The following is a 19273-nucleotide window of genomic DNA, read 5'->3' as shown; positions in this document are numbered from 1 at the left end:
TCAAATAAAGTAGGCGCCTCTTATCTTTGTTAACCTAATAGCCTACTCAAATGCTTACACTCCTAGCATTACATCACAGAGAAAATGCCAATGCACGTTACCCTGGGTTTTGCACAAGGTTTCGCTCGATGGTCAGCCAATCAGTTAATTTTTTACTTTAAAAAGGCGCGCAAGTGTTCCCCTGCACGAGGTCCCAGCCACCATCCAGAGGTGGACTTTTATAAATAACCATGGACACTCCCTCCACGTAGAGCTGGGCAGTTAGTACAGTGTCGGAGTCTCAGGTGCCAGATAAAGAGAAATTCCTGAAGTTGCGTTATAGCTCAGTGAACATACGGAGTTGAACACCCTTTGGATTAAAAATACATTGCTTTAATAGTTTGACAGCTGCTGAAGGGGCGACGCAGGTAAGACATGCATGCCGCCCACATGTTATAAACATTTTGCCTTTTTTCGGATGCTTTCGGTTTAGAAACTTCACTGTACTAACCTACTTTATTTAAGGCTGTTAAAAGTATTACCACCCAGTATTACCACCTGGTAATAGCTAATTAACATAAGCTACTCTGAATATTGAATAATAAAGATTCGCTTAGTTCGTACAGGTCACATGCAATTTTCCTTAAAGTTAACGTGTTCTGTTTAGTCTTATAGATGTTGTTGGCGTCATTGACATTTTAGTTCGGATGATAGCAATGGGGGTGGTGATGGGTAATAGGTCAGCGGCCTTTTTATGACTTCATTGTTGTGTGTGACGGATGACGGGTAAATGGTAAACGTAAACTCAAAGTTAAGCCTGTTCACGCCAACCAAACCAAGTGGTCAGGAGGTTTCCATTTATCCTCTGCAAAAAAAACTGAAAATTTGCTTGTTTCACACATATCATCTGCATAAACTGAAGCAATGGCCACACTTTTGTCACCTGATCAGAGGTTGGGGAGGGGTTAGGGCAGCAGTGCTTGAATACATGCAACCATGAATTGCTGACTAGATTCTATTCAATGGAAAACTTCACTTGAGTGCAAACTCTGTCTTCTAAACAAACACCTATGCTGTGGTAACAAAGGCCCCCTTAACTTTTAAATACGTAAATCAGCAAATTGGTTGCACACACTCCGTCTGGGCACAAGAATCCAATTCTCACTCATTGGCATTAAGTGGCACAGCAGCATTCCTGTTGTGGTATCACCACCTTCGCCATGGGTCGTGCAATGAGTGCAAGTCTGCAGAGTTGCAAAGCACCACTCGAATGCTCAAGCAGCATCCCTTTAAAGCCCATGCTGGTACTCCTGGATCCTCTAAGATGCAACTGACACACGTGAATTAATATAATTTATCATTGCTGTCAGCAGAAGATTCAGAAGCTTGTAAAAGCATGCAACGGTGATAAATTGATAGTGATATATTGATAGGATATTCTGTACAAAGCATACAATGATGTTATATTGTAATGCTCATTTAGTGGACGTATAGCCGAAACAATCAAAAATAAAGAAGAATGAGTGTTCAGGGTAGACAAACAGATACTTTACATGCTGAATGACAACAGAGAGACATGTTGTCGTGTTGAGTTAGTGTTGTTGTGCTGCTGGACTAGCCGCCATGGGCAGCTGCAGATGGCTGACTACAAAAGTGGGTTGAGGACCAAGTACAGAAAAAAATCAGGAAGTGGTCCCTTTCGCTCTAGATGGATATAGTACCAATAGTACCGTACTATCTGCTTTGGTCATACCTTGTTGACAGAATTTTCCTACCGCATCCCATGCCATTAGTAGCGATGTTAAGTTAAATGCTCGGCTTGTGTTGATTTAGTTCCTCATATCCTCTACGTGTATTCTCACCTTGACCTCTAAAGAAGTACCCTGCCCTCAAGCAGAGGGTAGTAGTAGTAGTAGTAGTAGTAGTGGTAGTAGTAGTAGTAGTAGTAGTGGCATTGAGAACACATCTTTAGTCAAAACTCATAGTTGTGGATAGGTATCCCCCAAAGTGCAGTAATGTACTATTCACTTCTCCCCAGTCTGAAGAAAGGGACAATACCTTTCGTGTGGCTATATTGCATGTCTGCAGCCCAGAGACCCATAACATCACACCTTGAGATGGCCTACTGTGTTGTGGACACACGGCACACGATAAAAGTGGTCTAATCCCCACAGAGTCACCTGCGATGCCTGCAGACACTGCCAGCTGTACAGTAGAAACATACCCCTCTTGAGCTTGTTGGCATTGTGGCAGTAACCCTACAGACTTGCGTGTGGAAATTGTCTTGGCATATTATGACAGTCAGGAGAGATAATGTAGAATTACTTATGGCATATATATATCTATAATGTCTTAGCCGGAGGATTTCATGATTTTTTCCCTTGTCCAGAGTACTCAGTGTTGTGAAAAGGCAATTTTTGGCTATGGGGGGTGGGTTTTGGCTATGGGGGGGTGGGTTTTGGCTATGGGGGAGTGGGTTTTGATAAGCTCTGTTCCCTGTCATTCCCTTCATGTAATCAGCTCGTTGCCAGTGTGTGTTTTTTAAAACGTGTAAAAACCCTAAAGGCAAATGACAAAACACACACACACACGAATGTGCATGCACACACTCTAGTCTAGTTCTGTACTGGGGATAGTACTATGCCTTTCCTGGTGAGTCACCTCACTGAGCCGCTCGGTTCAGACACAAGTCATCAGTCTACCTACCTGGCACGCACACAACACACACCACAAATGACCACCGCTCACTCGATGTGCCCGTGCTTTTAGCCGCTGAATTATTTACCTGTCTGTGGTGGTCTGAGAGAGGCCTGTAGCAGCCATGCATCAGGTGACCCACTTCCCAAGGCAGCCACTGCCCACTGACCATTCACTATCTCACTGACTTCTATCTGACACGAGCACGTCTCAGTATGTAGTCACTCAACAGCAGCCTCATGTACACAATCTGGCAAGGCTTGGTGCTGTTCTCCTTAGCATTGCACCAGCAATGTGAAAAACATTATAAGACGAAAGGCTCCTCAGTAAGAGAAAGGGGTCTTACATTGCATGGCTAAAGGAGCCACTATTAGAACAAGAAAATACTCTTTAACTTCAACATTATACTTTGGACATTTTTTTTGGAGTGATAAAGATCTAGCCAGAGGCTCTCTTATACTTTAGTTCTCTCATTGGGAGTCTTCTTTTCTATTTGTAGCCTACAAAACGTGAAGAAAAAAGGCTATAGGCTGAGAGGGTGCAGTATCTCCGCCAGTACTCCTCAGGATAGACTTGTTTTGGATCGTGTCTCGTGTCTTTGCAGGGAATTGTACAGAAGCTTCAAAATCTCTTACTGCAGATCTCGAAAAACATGTTTGGGCTAAACACAGAAAGACAAGAGAGAGAATGAGGAGATCATAACTCATAAACAAGGATTATATTCACTCTGAGAATAAACAGAATGTTTTCTTCTCATTGCATGCAAAATCCCACTGGGATCATAAGGTCTGAAGTTTGATTTATGGCTTAATGATGGGAACTGATGAGGCAGAGTTAAGATGAAGCATAAAAGCAATTTTAAGCTGTTTAGCTGTGAGGGTGAAGATGATTGGTTCCGAAGGAAACAGAAAGAGGTCATGGTGTTGCATAATTGATATGTATTCTATGTGTATGTATGTGGGGGTTGCACCTAAAAATGGCTGTTTTTCTGCAGAGACTACCTATGAAACTGTGTATGCATGCCTACACATCCACATGGCGTGCTACTCCATATGTTGCAATGTGTTGCATGTGTCTTGTGTGCGCTATTGCAGGCAGTTGCAGTTAAAGATGGATATCAGTGGATTTCATTCGTGCGTAGATCTGTTTCTTTGGTGGCAACAGCATTCATGTATTACTGTAATTACTCTCTCTCTCTCTCTCTCTCTCACACACACACACACACACACACACACACTCTCTCTCTCTCTGTGTGTGTGTGCACTAATACACATGTGTATGTGAGCACACACAGGCAAACACAGGATCAGGATATGTGTACATGTTTCTCTTGCATGTTTGTGTATGCAGATGTGTTATTACATGCATCCATGTATGTATGAGACAGTGTGTGTGCATGTGTGCATGTGTGTGTGTGTGTGTGTTGGCTCAGGCTGTTTATCCACAGTCTCTGTAGGAGAAGGATGTCCTGCTGAGAGGGGGATGCCTGACTAAGCAACAGGCAGCAAGTTTACAGGGTGTTGAGTTGGAGCTTTTGTACAGGGCGACAGGGCCTACAGCTTCACTGAGAAACTCAGAGAGCTGCTGCCCACACTGCTCCCTCTGTCCAGCTGTCGTCATGTGGCATCCTGTAGTCCAGGAGCTCAGCGCACTGGACTGTCATCAGCAGGAAAAAGCATGAAGGCTGACGAGGGATGATGGTGGTCATGAGAGTGTACTTGTTATTGTATTTAGGGTGGAGAATAGATGGGGTGACTGCAAGGGGTCTTGTGTTTGAGAGGTATGTGCGTGTGTGTGTCTGTGTGTGTGTGTGTGTGTGTGTGTGTGTGTTTGGTGTCTGTGTGTGTGTGGTGAGGTGTTACAGCTCAGGGATTTTTTTCTCCATCTAGAAGGTAGCCAGGCATGTAGCTCAGACCAGAGGGATGGTGAGTAGGTGCCTAAGAGCCCAACACAGCATTTCTGCTCTCAGAGGGGAACTCAAGAAGAATGTTACTCACTGATGCTTTTAGAGAGAGAGGGAGAGAGAGAGAGAGAGAGAGAGTGAGCGTAAAAGAGAGGAAAAATCATGAGGTTGTGTGAGCTTATTTTAGATATCTAAAACATCACAGTGGATAAGAATCATTCACTATAATAAACGCATATGGAGGTCCACTGTTGTTCATTTTTGCACACACACAAGTCTATGTGTAACAACACATCTGCACATGACAACAACACGTCCTGGAATGTGTCAGACTTCAGGGAGGTGCATATTCAGTGGTTTAATCATGGCTTACACTAACATTTCCTGTGTTGTTGTTACACGCAAGAGAGCTGCAGTATTGTTAGTTGCTGTGCAATATGATGTTGCCATATATGTCTGTGCTGGTTCGATATGTATCAGAATCAGGCATGCTCGAATTATTTTGACTCTTTTGCAAGGCAATACACAATAGGAATCCTGTCTTGTGTTGGCAGAAAAAATAGAATCTGAATCAGAATTTAAAAAAAAGGCTGCATGGACTCAAAATCAGAAAGAATGGCCATAATCAAACTACACTGTAGACTTGTATCAATACCAGGGGTCAGAATCAAACTAGTGCGGATTAAACCCAGTAGCCCTAGTTCAGTAAATGGCATGCATTGCAATCTTTGGCTTGATCGTCGTCATCAAAGCAAAGCAGTGGATGCTTTAATGAAGCAGAGGGGTGGAAGGGCGTCACTTTGAGAGGGTGCAGCAGCAGCTGAGCTGTGAGCCTCTGAAGGACTCGGGTCCTCCTCTCATCGCTCCTGCTGTCAGGTCCCATATACAAATGGCCAGACATTGCTGCCGCAGAGACCTTCTCTCCCTCTCAGCATCAAAAGCCACGGGGGCCAGAGAGCCCGTTACATATCATGTAGCCAGTTACTGCTGAGTGCTATTTCCTTTCCAGGAAATCTGTTTCCATTAGAAAAAAATGGGGGAAGAGACTGAGCATGTACATTTTTCACTGAAGCGAGAGCAATAGGAAGTTGGAGGAGGGAGGGTGTGTGTAGCATGGAGTGTGAGAGAGAGAGAGTGTGTGTGTGTGTGTGTGTGTGTGTGTGGTATGTGTATTTTCATCATAGTATGCGCAAGAATATCCTTGTTGAAGTGCATATTCATGGCCAGCCTTCTTGAAAGTGAAAGGTTAAATCAGCTGTATGGCTGAAAAGTGCTGTCTGGAAAGCATATCGCACCCTCCTCCTCCTCCCCCTCCTTCCCCCCTCCCCTTCCTCTGCAGTCCTCCATGGCCATTATTCTAATCAGAGGCCTGTCATGTTGTAGACGCTCCGTCTCAGAAGACAATCTGCCCCCTCCATCTCTTCCCCTGACGCTGATCTCAGCCAATGATGAAAAACGCAACACTGACAGCCACTCCAGGAATTACGCACGCAACTGCAGCCTGGCTTGAGAAATGCTAATTGACTGTGTAACACGCTCAGATGAGTCAGAAGCTGTTCACCGAACATAGCCACATTTTTTACCACAGGATGAAAGAATCACACAGGGTATTGTGTAATCTTAAAGGCCACCAGATCCAAAAAAAGGTCTCTTTTCACGTGGGTGACTTGATCGTTACTGACTGTATGCATAGAACACTCTAGTTCTACAAGACTGATCACGTTATTGAGCAACATTCGTATGATCATACTGAACACCTCAGAAGGTAGCTATTTAATACCTCAAATATATCAAGTGTTACCTGTTTACACTCACAGCAGCAGGTAAATCTCTGACTGTTTGTAGCTTAAGTTCGCTCAGTTTTCAGAGCATATCTTAGCCTGGTCACGCCCACCTAAGTGAACGAGTCTGGTTTTAATCAGGCTATATCTGTAGATCTGTAAAGTTATTTGACATGAGAAAACTGCATTGCGCTACATACAGTAGTACTGTACCTCGCTGCACTTTACTGCAGAAATGCAATATTTTGAACATGAATATATTATTGTAATGCATTGTACTTCAGAAAAACTGGAGTATTGGAATGTATGGAACATTTAGGCATTTTTTCGTCCCATAACTGCAGTTAATTTGTTGTAAGGGCTACTCTAAGCCTAACGTTTCTCCATTTCTTGGTCCAGAGCATTGTGAGGGTTACATTTTTTGTCCACTGGCCTGATTCTAGAGCCAAGGTTGTTTTCTTAGTCCACTGGACTATTTTCCACCCTTAAATAATTGAGCCATTTAAGTCCAAGCAACCCTCATTACTGGGTTAACAGTCCCTCAGAGCTAACAGCCAAGGCTAACTTGGTTTGATCATGCATAATGGGCTAGAATACTACAACAGAGGTGGAGATGCCTAAAGAACCTTTGGGATTACAGGGTAAATTACTGAATGAGCTGAGATCAAATACTAGATAGATTAGAGTGTGTTGTGAGGGTTATTTAATTGTAGTGGATACCAGATGCCTAATGTCAGAGCTCTCTCTTTTAGCAGGTCTTCTTATCTCTGCTACATACTGTACGTGTGTTGATTTCACTGTTTGGAAAATGGCATTCAGGAGGGCTGTTTAGCTCCCTCGTCAGAGTATATGTTCACAGAGGAGCGGACTAGTCTCTGAGGTACATGCACAGAGCGCTAGCAGCAGCTGCATCACTCCAAGCCACACATACAGAACGACTATGACAACATTTCCAGCCAGCAAATCCCACTGAGTATTCCATCAAAGGGTCCTAAACAAATCCCTGAGGAACATCGTGGAATCCAATCAGTGCTACAATAGTACACTCACATGTTTTGGGAATTAAGCTGAATGAGAAGGAAGCAGGCGGAATATGCATGAGATGCCCCTTTACATGGGATTTTGAACTATACAGAGGCTTATGGGTGATGGTGTCATGTACAATTTGTAGTTGACGGTCTTGTTCTTTCTCCTCAGAACAGGCGGAGCTGTCCTCAACCCAGTGGTGCAGAGCTCAGCTGCAGCGAGCGTGTTTTATAACCGCTGCTTTATGAGGCCTCGGGCCCGTATCTGCACTGTCCTTAACAATCACTGAGCCAAGTGTCTTGGCACATATACATACACACACAAACATGCACACACAGAGACGCAGACACACACACACATACACACACACACACACACACACACACACACACACACACACACACACACACACACACACACACACACACACACACACACACACACACATACATACACACACAAACATGCACACACAGAGACGCAGACACACACATACATACACACATACATGCACACACACACACACACACACACACACACACACACATACACACATACATACACACAAACATGCACACACAGACACACACATACATGCACACACACACACACACACACACACACACACACACACACACACACACACACACACACACACACACACACACACACACACACACACACACACACACACACACACACACACACACACACACACACACACACACACACACACACACACACACATCCAGACACAAATAAACTTACTGGCGTTTTGGGGCTTTGGATATGTCTCCCAGCTTTAGCATCCCTGGTTCTGATTCATCAATTTCATGGTTGTTTTCAGCAATCCTCGTCTCACAGTGCTGATTTAAGTAAAGATACACTGATTCTCCCTACAGTGAGTCTTTGTACTTTTATGCATTTTTACTGTTAGAAAGTGTCTCTCTGTTGCCATTATATCTGTCATCGTTGTCAGCTGCTCTTTTTCAGTCCTTGCTTTCTCTCTCTCTCTCTCTCTCTCTCTTTCTTTCTTTCTCTCTGTCACTTTTTCTTCCTCTGTCTCTGCTGCATGACCACAGAAACACACACACACACACACACACACACACACACACACACACACACACACACACACACACACACACACACACACACAGTTGGAGAGGCATCAGTTCAGCATGAGTGGGTACTCCATGTGCTGTGAGCCTTCTCTTCAGAGTGATGGGATATATATAGGGCAAGTGTGTGTGTGTGTTTGTTTATGTGTGTTTTTGTTTTTATGTGTGTGTGTGTGTGTGTGGGGGGGGGGGGGTGTTTTTATGCAGCTCTCTTTAGCCAGGGGACAGTTCAGAGGAGATTGTTTATTGAGGAGTGTGCTGTTTTAATTAAATCCCCAAGAGCACTTCATCATTGTGCAAATCAACAGCCACTAATCAGTTTGCTTCAGAGGGACGAAACCACTCCTATTAGCACATCCTTGGCTAAATGATAAATAATATCAAGAACATTTCCCATATTTTGAGACGCTCCCCAAGTCATTCTCTCTATCAAGGCCTATCTGAGTTGAAGTGTTTTGGACAGGATGTCCCCACTCTACACTTTACAGTGGAGCTGCAAACAGCCTGTGGGACACTCTGACTGACAGGAGAGAAGTGGATGCCATCATCAGTCACTCCTATCACAGACACTGTTCTTCCTCTTCTTCTTTATTCAGCTGGGGGAGAGCCCAGGTCATGTGTCTCTGCTGTCAGTTGCAAGGTTCCCAAAAGTGTCTTTCATCCTTATTCACATTGTCTTAAGTTTTTTTTTATAGGCACACAACTGCTTCCCCACAAATCTTAGACTAACACTATTTGGATGAAATAGCAAAAATGGCATTATGGTGTTCATGGTAATCTTGATTTAGTTTAATTAGAACTCTGAGAGACTCCTGCTGGGAGAGCATTAACTATTTTAGTTGTTTTTGTTTGTTTCTCTGCTACACATACACTGTACACCTATAATAACTTACATAATAACTCTCACACACAGAGACCCGACCCCCCCTCCTCCCTCTCTCTGGAACACACACACACACACACTCACCCACACACACACACACACACACTCTCTCGCTGCTGGAAGTCTGCTCTCCCTTCGGATAACTCATGCTAACAGCCTCTCAGAAGCTTTTTGTCTCAGAGTCTCAGCTGGGGGTTATGAAAGCATTTAGAGCATTTTTTCCCTTCATGAAATACCCTTTAATTGAGGGCTCCTGTGGTACATGAGCATTGGTGGGCACCGTTACCACAACAACCGCAACACTAGGCGAGCACTCAGGCAAGACCTGGAGGTCCCTTGCTCTCCGAATAAATCATGTATTATAAACAAGGCCTTGCACTTGGTTGCGTGCCATGCAAAGTACACCCTCTTTCTTGGCCCTGCTCAGCCCTCGTGCGGTCAGCCACCCCCTAATGGTGGGCTGTGCTTGATGATGGGCCTTTGAAGTGAAGGAGCAGCGTTACCCACCGTGTTTTGCAACCGGCCCGAGTCCACTGAGACACTTAAGATATGCAGCAGCGGCAACAGTTGCAGCATTCCGCAATCAGCACCCAACTCATGCACAAGAGCAACCTTTGGAACTAATCAGCCTGAGCAGCAGGTTTACCTTTGACTTGGGCTTTGGGGAAGCTGGTGGGTCTGTTGCACAGCCAAAGATAAGAATATTCTTTAGACTTTGTTTCCTTACCGGGTATGGTATGGCCAGGTATGGTCCAGAGTTAAAGGTTGTATTAGCGATGGCGGTAACGTCACTTCTGTTGATGTTCAAACAAAACAGAGAGCTAGCTCACTACTCACTTTATTTTGCCTTTAAGTGGTTGCCAAGGTAGCAATTGTTTTTGATCTTGGAGCCAGATCTTGGAGCCTAGGCTGCCTACAGAGACACGTTTTTTTGACAGCCTGCTTATGGGGCAGGCAGCTAGCGGATCGTTAGGAAAGATTTGATGAATGGGATCATTTATGCTTGGGCCTTTTTTGGGCCTGAAATCGCTGATACAACCTGTAACCTATGTCTAGGGTATTCTTATAGGTCTTACGGATGCCATCATGGTTTTGAGCGAACCCCAACTCCTATGTCCATTTGCTAACAGATTCAGTACTGCTTTGCCCTATGTGTTGCAGAATCAGGATGGACGAAGCAGAGAAGTACCAGCAGAGACTGCAGGCCATCGCTGTGAGTCGCACACCATATCATAGGCGGTTTGCCTTGTTGTTTTACCACACTTTTTCCCTGAGCCGCTGTTCTGTGTTCAGTTCAGTGTATCTTTAACCATGAAGGACTAAAGAGTCGGACAGTGGTGACTGGCCTGTGTGCAGTGTTAAACGCTCTGTGTGTACTCCACTGGGGAGGGGGGTTCAGCAGATGTATGTGGGGCAGGCCCATTGAGGAATGAGAAGCCAGGGTCCTCGTGGAGACGTTAGGCTCGAGGTCTGTGTGTGTGTGAAGCCGACGCAGACGAGAGCCTTTGACTCAGAGGCAATGCTCCACTTCCCATCCAGTGTGTTCCACCAAAGGCTGCTGATCTGTGAAACAGCAGGTCAACCGGCCACACTTCAAAGTTCACAAAAAAAATGAGAACAGAAAACACACACAAGCCCATTCCAAAAATCTACACCAAATATAGCAGTTTAGCTGACTGTGTTGAATGAGCATTATTCAACTGCATTTCACACTAACAACACATAACATTTTTCATTATCTTTACTTGTGATTTTGAGTAATTTATATGATATTCATCATTATATTATATTATATTATATTATATTATATTATATTATATTATATTATATTATATTACTGTATTATGTTCTGAAACGAATTGAGAGATTTGCCACCTTTCTAGGTTGTGCTGTGTTGGGTAGGAGCTGTTAATTCAATTCAACAGAGGATTAGATTCTCTTAGAGTAATCCAATTCAAAGAATTGGAGGATAGAAGGGAGGGATTTTATTTCTGGACTGTTTTCACATCAAAAGGGTCTGTTTCTTTTTATGTATAGGATATTCTTCTCACTGGGACAACCACAGAACAAAGGGAGAGAAAGGCGGGCGAAGCATCTAGTGGGCTTTCTTGAATGCCTGCTAAATTAGACTACATCTTCATACACTAGGCACATAGATTTTTAGTGAGGTGTATAATATTCAGAGGATTATGCTTGGTTTTGTATTTCTCTTGCTTTCCTCGTCCTTACAATGAAGCTTTCTCTTCTTCAGGAGAAGAGGAGGCAGCAGGAGGAAGAGGAGAGATTACGACGCGAGGTGGAGGAAGAATGGCTGAAGCTGGCCCAGCGCAAGGTCTAATCTCACAAACACACACACACACACACAGAGAGAAATGCAGTCACAGGGATGTACACACACACACACACACACACACACATACACACACACACACACACACACACACACACATCCATTACAGGACATACACCAACACCCTAGCTGTTACTTCCACTGAAAATAGCTCAAATTCCCTGTCCATAGCTCTCCACTATCCTGCCTGTCCAATAGGGTTCAGCAGAGGTTTAGATGTGGCCCCCGGCCACTCCGTCTGGACTAGAACACCTCCCGCCCACTCGCCCCACCGCCCCGCTCCTCCATTGCCAGTGTAAGGTGAGGTAATAACTCTGAAGCGGTCAGGTCTCCGCACAGGCCTCAGCATCAACACACTGACCGCCTCTGACAGATGGCTGCTACCGGGCCCAACGCATCTCCATGTCACTGTACATTTCTACTGAGGGCTCTGGTGCAGAGCGGTAGAGGGGTGAGACAGGGAGAGGAGAGACAGTTACCTGGGGAGAGATGGAGACAGGACAGGGGACACAGAGAAGGAGAGAGAGAGGCTAAACATTAGAGAGGGACTAAGGACAACACAGAGCAAGAGAGAGAGAGAAAAAAGAGGAGGAGAGTTGGTTCATGGGATTTATAAATGTGGAGGATCTTATGAATGTATTGCCGTAGATGCCCGTGCTCAGGGTGGGTTGGAAAGAGTTGACTGATTTGGAGGACTGAGTTTGAATACAGGGAGAGCCAGTCTCACTCATGCTACTGGAATGAACTAGAAAACCCAGCCTTACAAAGGGGACACATGTCATAGACACATCATAGACATTGTATTTATCATGCCTGTGCAAGAAGGCAAGGAGTGAAAGAATGGAAGCAGTCATTATATCAGTGCTTGGATTGCATTAAATTTCCACAGCTCTTTTACAGGTTCGCTCCAAGCATTTGAATCATTTGTCTCATTTGGCCTGTCTCCCTATCACTGTCCCTCTTTCATTCTCTCATTCTTTCTCTCTCCCTTTTCTCTTCTTTCTCTCTTTCTCTCTCTCAGAGGAAGTCCCTGAGGGACCAGTGGCTAATGGACATGCCTAATGCCCCGGCTACAGATGGCCCTGAGCCCCCAGCTCCCCTATGGCCCCCAGCACAGAGAGCAGAGGGGCAGGACGAGTGAGACCACCCCTCCTGCTGCATGACCTGAATGACTCATTCTCTCTCTCATTCTTTCTTTCTTTATTTCTTTCTTTCCCTCTCTCTCTCATACACACACACATCATTCTCTCTATCTCTCTCTCTCTCTCTCTCACACACACACACACACACACTTGTTTCCTCTCTTTGCCTTGTGGTTTGTGTCTGGAATAGGCCACTCTTATGTAAGGGCTCATTATGACCCCTAACTATGTGTTTGTGTGTATGAGTTTGCTGAAGGTGAGGAATGGCCTGAATGTGTGGATGGGTCTTGGCACCGAGTGATGATTAATTCTGGAGGACAATAAAGACCCAGTGCTGTTGGATTGGATTGGGGTGTTCACTTGCGTGTTTGATTGGTAGGGGCACTGAGGAAGACGAGGGGAATGCTCAGGAGGAGGAGGAAGAGGAGGACGAGACGACAGTCCAAGATGGCAGACAGACAAACTCAACAGAAAACAATGTACATGCCCCATGTCAGGTAGCAATATATAAGCACACACACACACACACACACACACACACACACACACACACAGATTACATATAAACTGTGATTGCATCAAGGAGTAGCTTTTTCTATGGTAATACCATAGACATTTTTGACACAAATAGTGTATTTGAACACACAAATCTCAACTGTGACTGTTGCTTTTTGCATGATACCCACATGAAATTCAGGTCTTGTATGGTTGTCAGTCAAAATATTAGTTACAGACCACTGAGTGAGTGGCTCTCACCTGCCCTCACCAGGCTGGCTTCAGCAGTGCAGGGGCCTGTCCAGCTGCAGGTCCCCCATTAGATCTCTTAGGTCCTCTCAGCACCTCTGTCCACAGCACAGAGATGGCATGGCCCCATATCATATCAAAGACCCAGTGTGTGAGGGAGTCTTTTCATGTGCATTTTCATAATCATATCCTGAAGGAGGCAGGGATAAAAATTGCTCACACCACAGGCTGTGGCGGTGTCTATGTGATACGCAGGACTACGCAGTATACCCACTTAAACAGCATCACCATCTCAGTATACCCACTTAAAATAGGCAAGGATATGTATTAACATTTGGGGTTGATCACAGTATACCCACTACAGCTAACTGCTACATTGCAGTATACCCACTACAGCTAACTGCTACATCACAGTATACCCACTACAGCTAGCTACACTACACCACTGCACCACAGACTGTGGTGGCGTGCAATGAGTGCATGTGTTTAGCCATGAGGCATGCACACACCACACACATGCACAGATAACACACACACAACTGTACAGTCAGTGACTTTATTTGGCTTGCCCCCATGACAACGTATTTTGTTGTGACAGCCGTGTAAATGTGTTCAATAATTTATGAGGTGAATTTGGCTCTCCTCTCCTCATGGGTTTGCATGTGAAGTATTTATCATGCTTTTGTATTCAATGGCTTTGTGTATCTGTGGAATATATGTAGATGCCAGTGTGTTAAAACTAGATGCACATCATGTCGACAACAAGCTAAATTAATGTTTCCTTTTCGAACAGGTTAGCACAGGAGAAAATACAGATGAGAAAGGTAAAGAGAGTTTTTTACGTATGTGTGTATGTATTTATCTTTACATCTATACACACACTTTTCATATATAATTCATCTTGATGGTAATTTTGATACCATAGATTTAATAGAGACCCAGTCAGATCAATAGTATGAAAAATCAGGAACAGAGTTTATTTACAATGATGCGCATCAAGGCATGACTTCAACTAAAGATCCATCAGCTGCTCTAACTAGACAAGGAAATAGTTAGGGTTTAAGTATCCTTCCAGGCTGACAGGAGATGGCGTTGGTCATCCCATCTCACGTGGACTACACTGAATCAGACTCTGATTAGTGGCAACCTGGCAATCCGGAGCAGATAGCTACTGACGCAGCCATGCAGAACAGTAAAACACTGCAAAGTCATAATATTCCCGCTTATCTCTAAATACAGTGACACACAGATATACACAGGGACAGTACAGATATCATACAGTCATTATAGAATCATACTTTTAGTATCAAAGTGACCCACTAATGAGAAATGCAGAACATTAAACCACATATTGTAATATTGGACATAATGTTCTATTCCACTTTCTCTCAATCTATACCTGTCTCTTGTGGTAATATGCTGAAGGCCAGTGTGCTGAAATGGTCTGTTTGCAGAGAGTCAAGGTGAAGTTGAAGAGACAGCGGTTCCCTCCCATACCTTCCTCCCCATGCAGAATGGAGGGGAGGACAGATCAGGTATGGAGTCTCAGTATGATGAACATGCACACGCACACGCACACGCACACACATTGTTTACCCTGATAAGCTAATACTTTCTGCATAATGTTCTACATGATTGCTCCTGACTATGTTATAATAAGTGAAAACTTAAGCTTTAGCCGCTGTATAATGAACACACACATTTACCTCAAAGAACATAGGGGCAGAAAATAGGCATGTGAGGAGGGCTTCAGTGTACTCGTTTGAAAGACAGAAACTGCACGAAAACAGACAACCACATTTCTTCATGTGTTGCATGGCAATACCATGTGACTGATCTCAAAAACATTAGCATCTTGTCCATGCTACTTTCATTACTGTAAACTGTCTGCACAGCTGATTAGAACCAAGGGGGGAACCAACGAAATTGTCATTGCATGGCCTTTGACCAATGCTAATGCTTTGACTCTACTACGTCTCAATGAGCCAGATGTAAAAACTAAAGCAGAAGGGCTATTCTACACTAATTCAAGCAGGGCTAAATGTGTATGGATATCACACACAGGCTTTTTTTTTAAACCAAAATGGCTTGACCCATGGCCTTCGGGTCACTGTTCCAGAATCAGGGCCAGCGAATTAGGTTTGCTTGGGATGCTGTGGGCATTCAGGGGGCTGGTTGCCGCTTGACTGACCCAGGGATTCAAGGACATGAGCCACTGTGCTGTTGCTGTGCTGTTAAATTGGGAGCACAGGAGGGTTCCATCTCTGTCCCTTCCATGCCCCTTAAAAATCATAGCTTCCCATCCACAGGGGAAGACTTAATGATGAGGGGCACACAGAATAAAACTGTGTGTGTGTGTGTGTGTGTGTGTGTGTGTGTGTGTGTGTGTGTGTATATAACAGCTTACACAGTCAGGATGGAGGCATGTTAAAGAGTGGCAACACACTGTGCTTAAATATAGCCTCACCGCTGCCTTGTTTTTTCCTTTCTTTCTGTTGTTGTTTGTGTTCATTTTGCATGCCCTGAAGCTATGACAGAATAGCTAAAAAGGGAGGATTGTCTTCATCTTTGTCTATGGTCAGTGTGCATATGTGCATTTGTGTGCAAGATATACAGTGTGTGTGTGTGTGTGTGTGTGGTGTGTGTGTGTGTGTGTGTGTATGCAGCAAGGGTTTTGAATGTTTTTCGTTATCTAATTCTGAGGGTTGGCCTGTGTGTGGACATTGGTTGCTGGTAGTAAAATCCATTAGCCAGGAAAGAGGTCGCATCTAAATGAACCTCAGTGTGTGTCTGTGTGTCTGTGCATATGAGTGTGTCTGTTTCTGTGTATGTGTGTGTGTGTGTGTGTGTGAAAGGTGCTGTTTGTAAGCGCCTGCATATGTTTGTACACAGACAGGTATTTATTTAGAAAAAGATCCTTGGACCTTCCAGATTTCACAAAATGTGAAACCAAAACGTCTTTCTTGCCTTTTCTTCAGTTTTATACATTTTAACATTTTGTGCTCATGTGTAGTTGTCATAAATAGATTGCCTACTTTATTCAAGTTTATCTCGTATTTCTTGGTTGCCTGTGATGTTCAAATCCAGTTTCACCAAAGGCAGCAGCAAAAATGCCTGAGGGTGCATCTCAAAGATGTATGAAATCTCCTAAAATAAAAGGAATTGTTAATGAACTGTTAAGTGCAGACCATCTTTCTCTCTCTATCAACATATCACCCAAGTTCTTTGCTAAAAAGCTTCAAAACCAAGACTCACAACCGGTCTTTCTGCTGGTTTATTCATACGTATTATAGAGGACAGTTTGGGGTTGAAATTACCATATGAGACCTCTCCATTTTCTCCCCATCTCTCTCTCTGTCCCTTCTCCCCCTCGGTCTCTGCAGTGCTGGGGATGCTGGAGGTGCGGGTGGAGAGGGACCTGAGAACAGGGGCCAGCGTGGTCAAGACAGTGGCCGCTCTGCCTCCCGGGACCCCCCCTGGTGCGACGCCGATGGAGACGGTGTTTGACGATGGCCGCAAGTGCGTCCGAGCCGTGAGCGGCGGCCTGAGTGGAGCCTGTGAGGCCAGCGCCGAGGATCTGGACCAGGTTCTGAACACGCTGGCCGAGGTCGGAGTGCCGGTCCTGTTGGAGGCCCGTGGACTGGTCGCGCCGTCTGTCGAGGGTCTTGGGGGACGAGAGGAAGTCAAGGTGGAGGAGGAGGCGGAGAAGGCGGAGGGCACTGAGGAGGAGACAGAGGTGGAGGAGGAGGCGGAGAAGGAGGAGGGTACTGAGGTGGAGACAGAGGCGAAAGGAGAGGTGGAGGTGGGGGACACTGAGGAGGCCTCAGAGGACCAGAGAGACCAGGCTGTGGCCTCGGAATCCTCCCACAAGATCCCACTGGAGCTGGAACCAAAGGAGGACTCTGTGAACATGAGAGAGGAGAGTGTAGGAGATGCCGATGGCGTATGGGAAAAGGGCGAAAGTGGAGATGAAAAAGTTATTGACACAGAGGAAGAGGAGGAGGAGGAAGAGGAGGCATTTAGGCCCGAGGAGGGCTTGGATCCTATCACTCTTACTTTTCTGGGCTTCAGTCAGGCAGCAAGTGAGCCGGGTCAGGGGAACGGGGACGATGGCTCGCTCGTCAGAATTGAGCGGGTCCTCATACGTGACTATAGCGATGAGGAGGAGGAGGAGGAGGAAGAGGGAAGGGAGGGAGAGGAGTATGACCAGTACCACGAGCTGGCTTCTCCTGACATGGACATCAGCCACACTTCTACCAGTGTAGTCGTGGGGTCTCCAGAAAGACAGCTTGAAGCAAGAGAAGAGATGGATGACCCAGGCCTGGAGCCTCATTTGGGCACCCAGAATGACCGGACCCGAGGAGGAGGAGAAGGACAGGGTGGTGGCGACACAGAGGAGGAGAGACACAGGGGCGCAGAATCAGAGGCCCTAGAGCTGGTCAGGGTGGCCTGGTCAGAGCCTGACCCAGACATGGGTGCCCTGGAGGCCCCTCTTCACCTCTCAGTGTGCCCCACTCTGGGCGCCAGGACTGAGGGGGCAGAGATGGAGGGGGAGATGGGCCGCGGCGAGGGAGCCGTGGAGAAGGAGTCGCTGGACGATGTGTTCCAGGACGTCACTCTGGATGACACCCAGACGAGCGCAGCCCAAGACCCAGAGTCACAGCCACCAGTGCGGACCTCCAGTGGGGAGCCCAGCAGAGCAGAGGGAGTGGGCAGCCCGAAACACAACACCTGCCAGTGCTGCGCCGTCATGTGAGGTTGTAGCACACACTCTCACTCTCTTTCTTATATTCTCTCTCATTGCCTCTATCCCACTCTCTCTATCTTTTCCTCTCTCTTTCTCCCTGTTCCCATCTCTCTCTCTCTCTCTCTTTGTCCATCTCTCTCTCTATACTTGGCGACCACCATGTCTGATTTCATCTGCTCTTCTGTTCATCTGCTGTTACAGTAAAACAGCACTCCGTCAATGGACATAATGAACTGTATTATGTCGCCACCTGCTGTTTTTAAGCCAGAACTGCTATCAGTATTGAGGCTTTTTACTGCCATGCATCTATCAGTCAGGAGTACTGTGCTGATTGTTGTCAATTTAGTTTGGGAAATTCATGATTTTAAAACATTGTCTTGAGCTTGAAAGTCTTGAATTTTATCAATATTTAGACTAAATGTGCATTTGAGGGGCCTTAATCTTATGAGATATATGATTAATAAATAAATCAAAGCAATATTCCTAGTGTCTTTGCAAATCATAGGTCCAATGTTCTGAAGAATACAGATGCCTGTGATCTTATAGATAGAGTGTGGGTATGTGCATGATGTATGTGGATGTAAAATGATCTGATATATATTTTATCCAGCACTAATAGTTGTGTATGAAAGAAATTATTGACAGTATTCCATGTTTTCTTAACATTTCATCTGTGTCTTTTGTTTTGTTTGTTTGTTTGTTTGTTTGTTTGGTTAAACGTGATTAAAATACATTTTGGCTCACTATATGAACAAAAATGTTTCATTTCACGTCTAGCAAAAAAGCACCTGCCAACAACTATAGCCTTCCACCACCATCATGTGTGTACACACTCAAAGTGTTATGGCTAAGTATCCTTGTGTTGAAATCACATTCACAGGAAGAGAAGGCAAATAAGTT

At 45.1% G+C, this 19273-nt stretch overlaps 1 protein-coding gene across 3 annotated transcripts; it reads left to right on the top strand.

Moving 5' to 3' along the window:
• Positions 1–287: 287 nt before the first annotated feature.
• On the top strand, positions 288–19270 carry LOC143101967 (uncharacterized). 3 transcript variants are annotated; one of them, XM_076265278.1, is made up of 8 exons: positions 288–407; positions 10552–10603; positions 11642–11722; positions 12762–12877; positions 13262–13361; positions 14420–14450; positions 15081–15161; positions 17010–19270. In XM_076265278.1, exons 2-8 carry the CDS (start codon positions 10559–10561, stop codon positions 18380–18382), a joined length of 1827 nt encoding a protein of 608 aa, XP_076121393.1. In that variant the 5' UTR covers positions 288–407; positions 10552–10558; the 3' UTR covers positions 18383–19270. The 3 variants fall into 3 exon arrangements, with proteins under 3 accessions (XP_076121393.1, XP_076121392.1, XP_076121394.1); XM_076265277.1 differs by having other exon boundaries at positions 13262–13379; XM_076265279.1 differs by lacking the exon at positions 10552–10603 and having other exon boundaries at positions 13262–13379.
• The last annotated feature ends 3 nt before the right edge of the window (positions 19271–19273 follow it).

This window comes from Alosa pseudoharengus, unplaced genomic scaffold, assembly GCF_046254945.1.
Source record: "Alosa pseudoharengus isolate Yale_2024_CS ecotype anadromous, Long Island Sound unplaced genomic scaffold, YU_APseudo_1.1 YU_APseudo_1.1_scf_4, whole genome shotgun sequence".
NCBI classification, from domain to species: Eukaryota; Metazoa; Chordata; class Actinopteri; order Clupeiformes; family Clupeidae; genus Alosa; species Alosa pseudoharengus.
This window is presented reverse-complemented; position numbering and strand designations above follow the sequence as displayed.

Coding starts and splice junctions, on each gene's coding strand:
- LOC143101967 (XM_076265277.1), top strand. CDS start 10,559: ATGGACGAAGCAGAGAAGTACCAGCAGAGACTGCAGGCCATCGCT. Junction 10,604..11,641: donor AGAGACTGCAGGCCATCGCT/GTGAGTCGCACA, acceptor TCTCTTCTTCAG/GAGAAGAGGAGGCAGCAGGA. Junction 14,451..15,080: donor AGAAAATACAGATGAGAAAG/GTAAAGAGAGTT, acceptor GTCTGTTTGCAG/AGAGTCAAGGTGAAGTTGAA.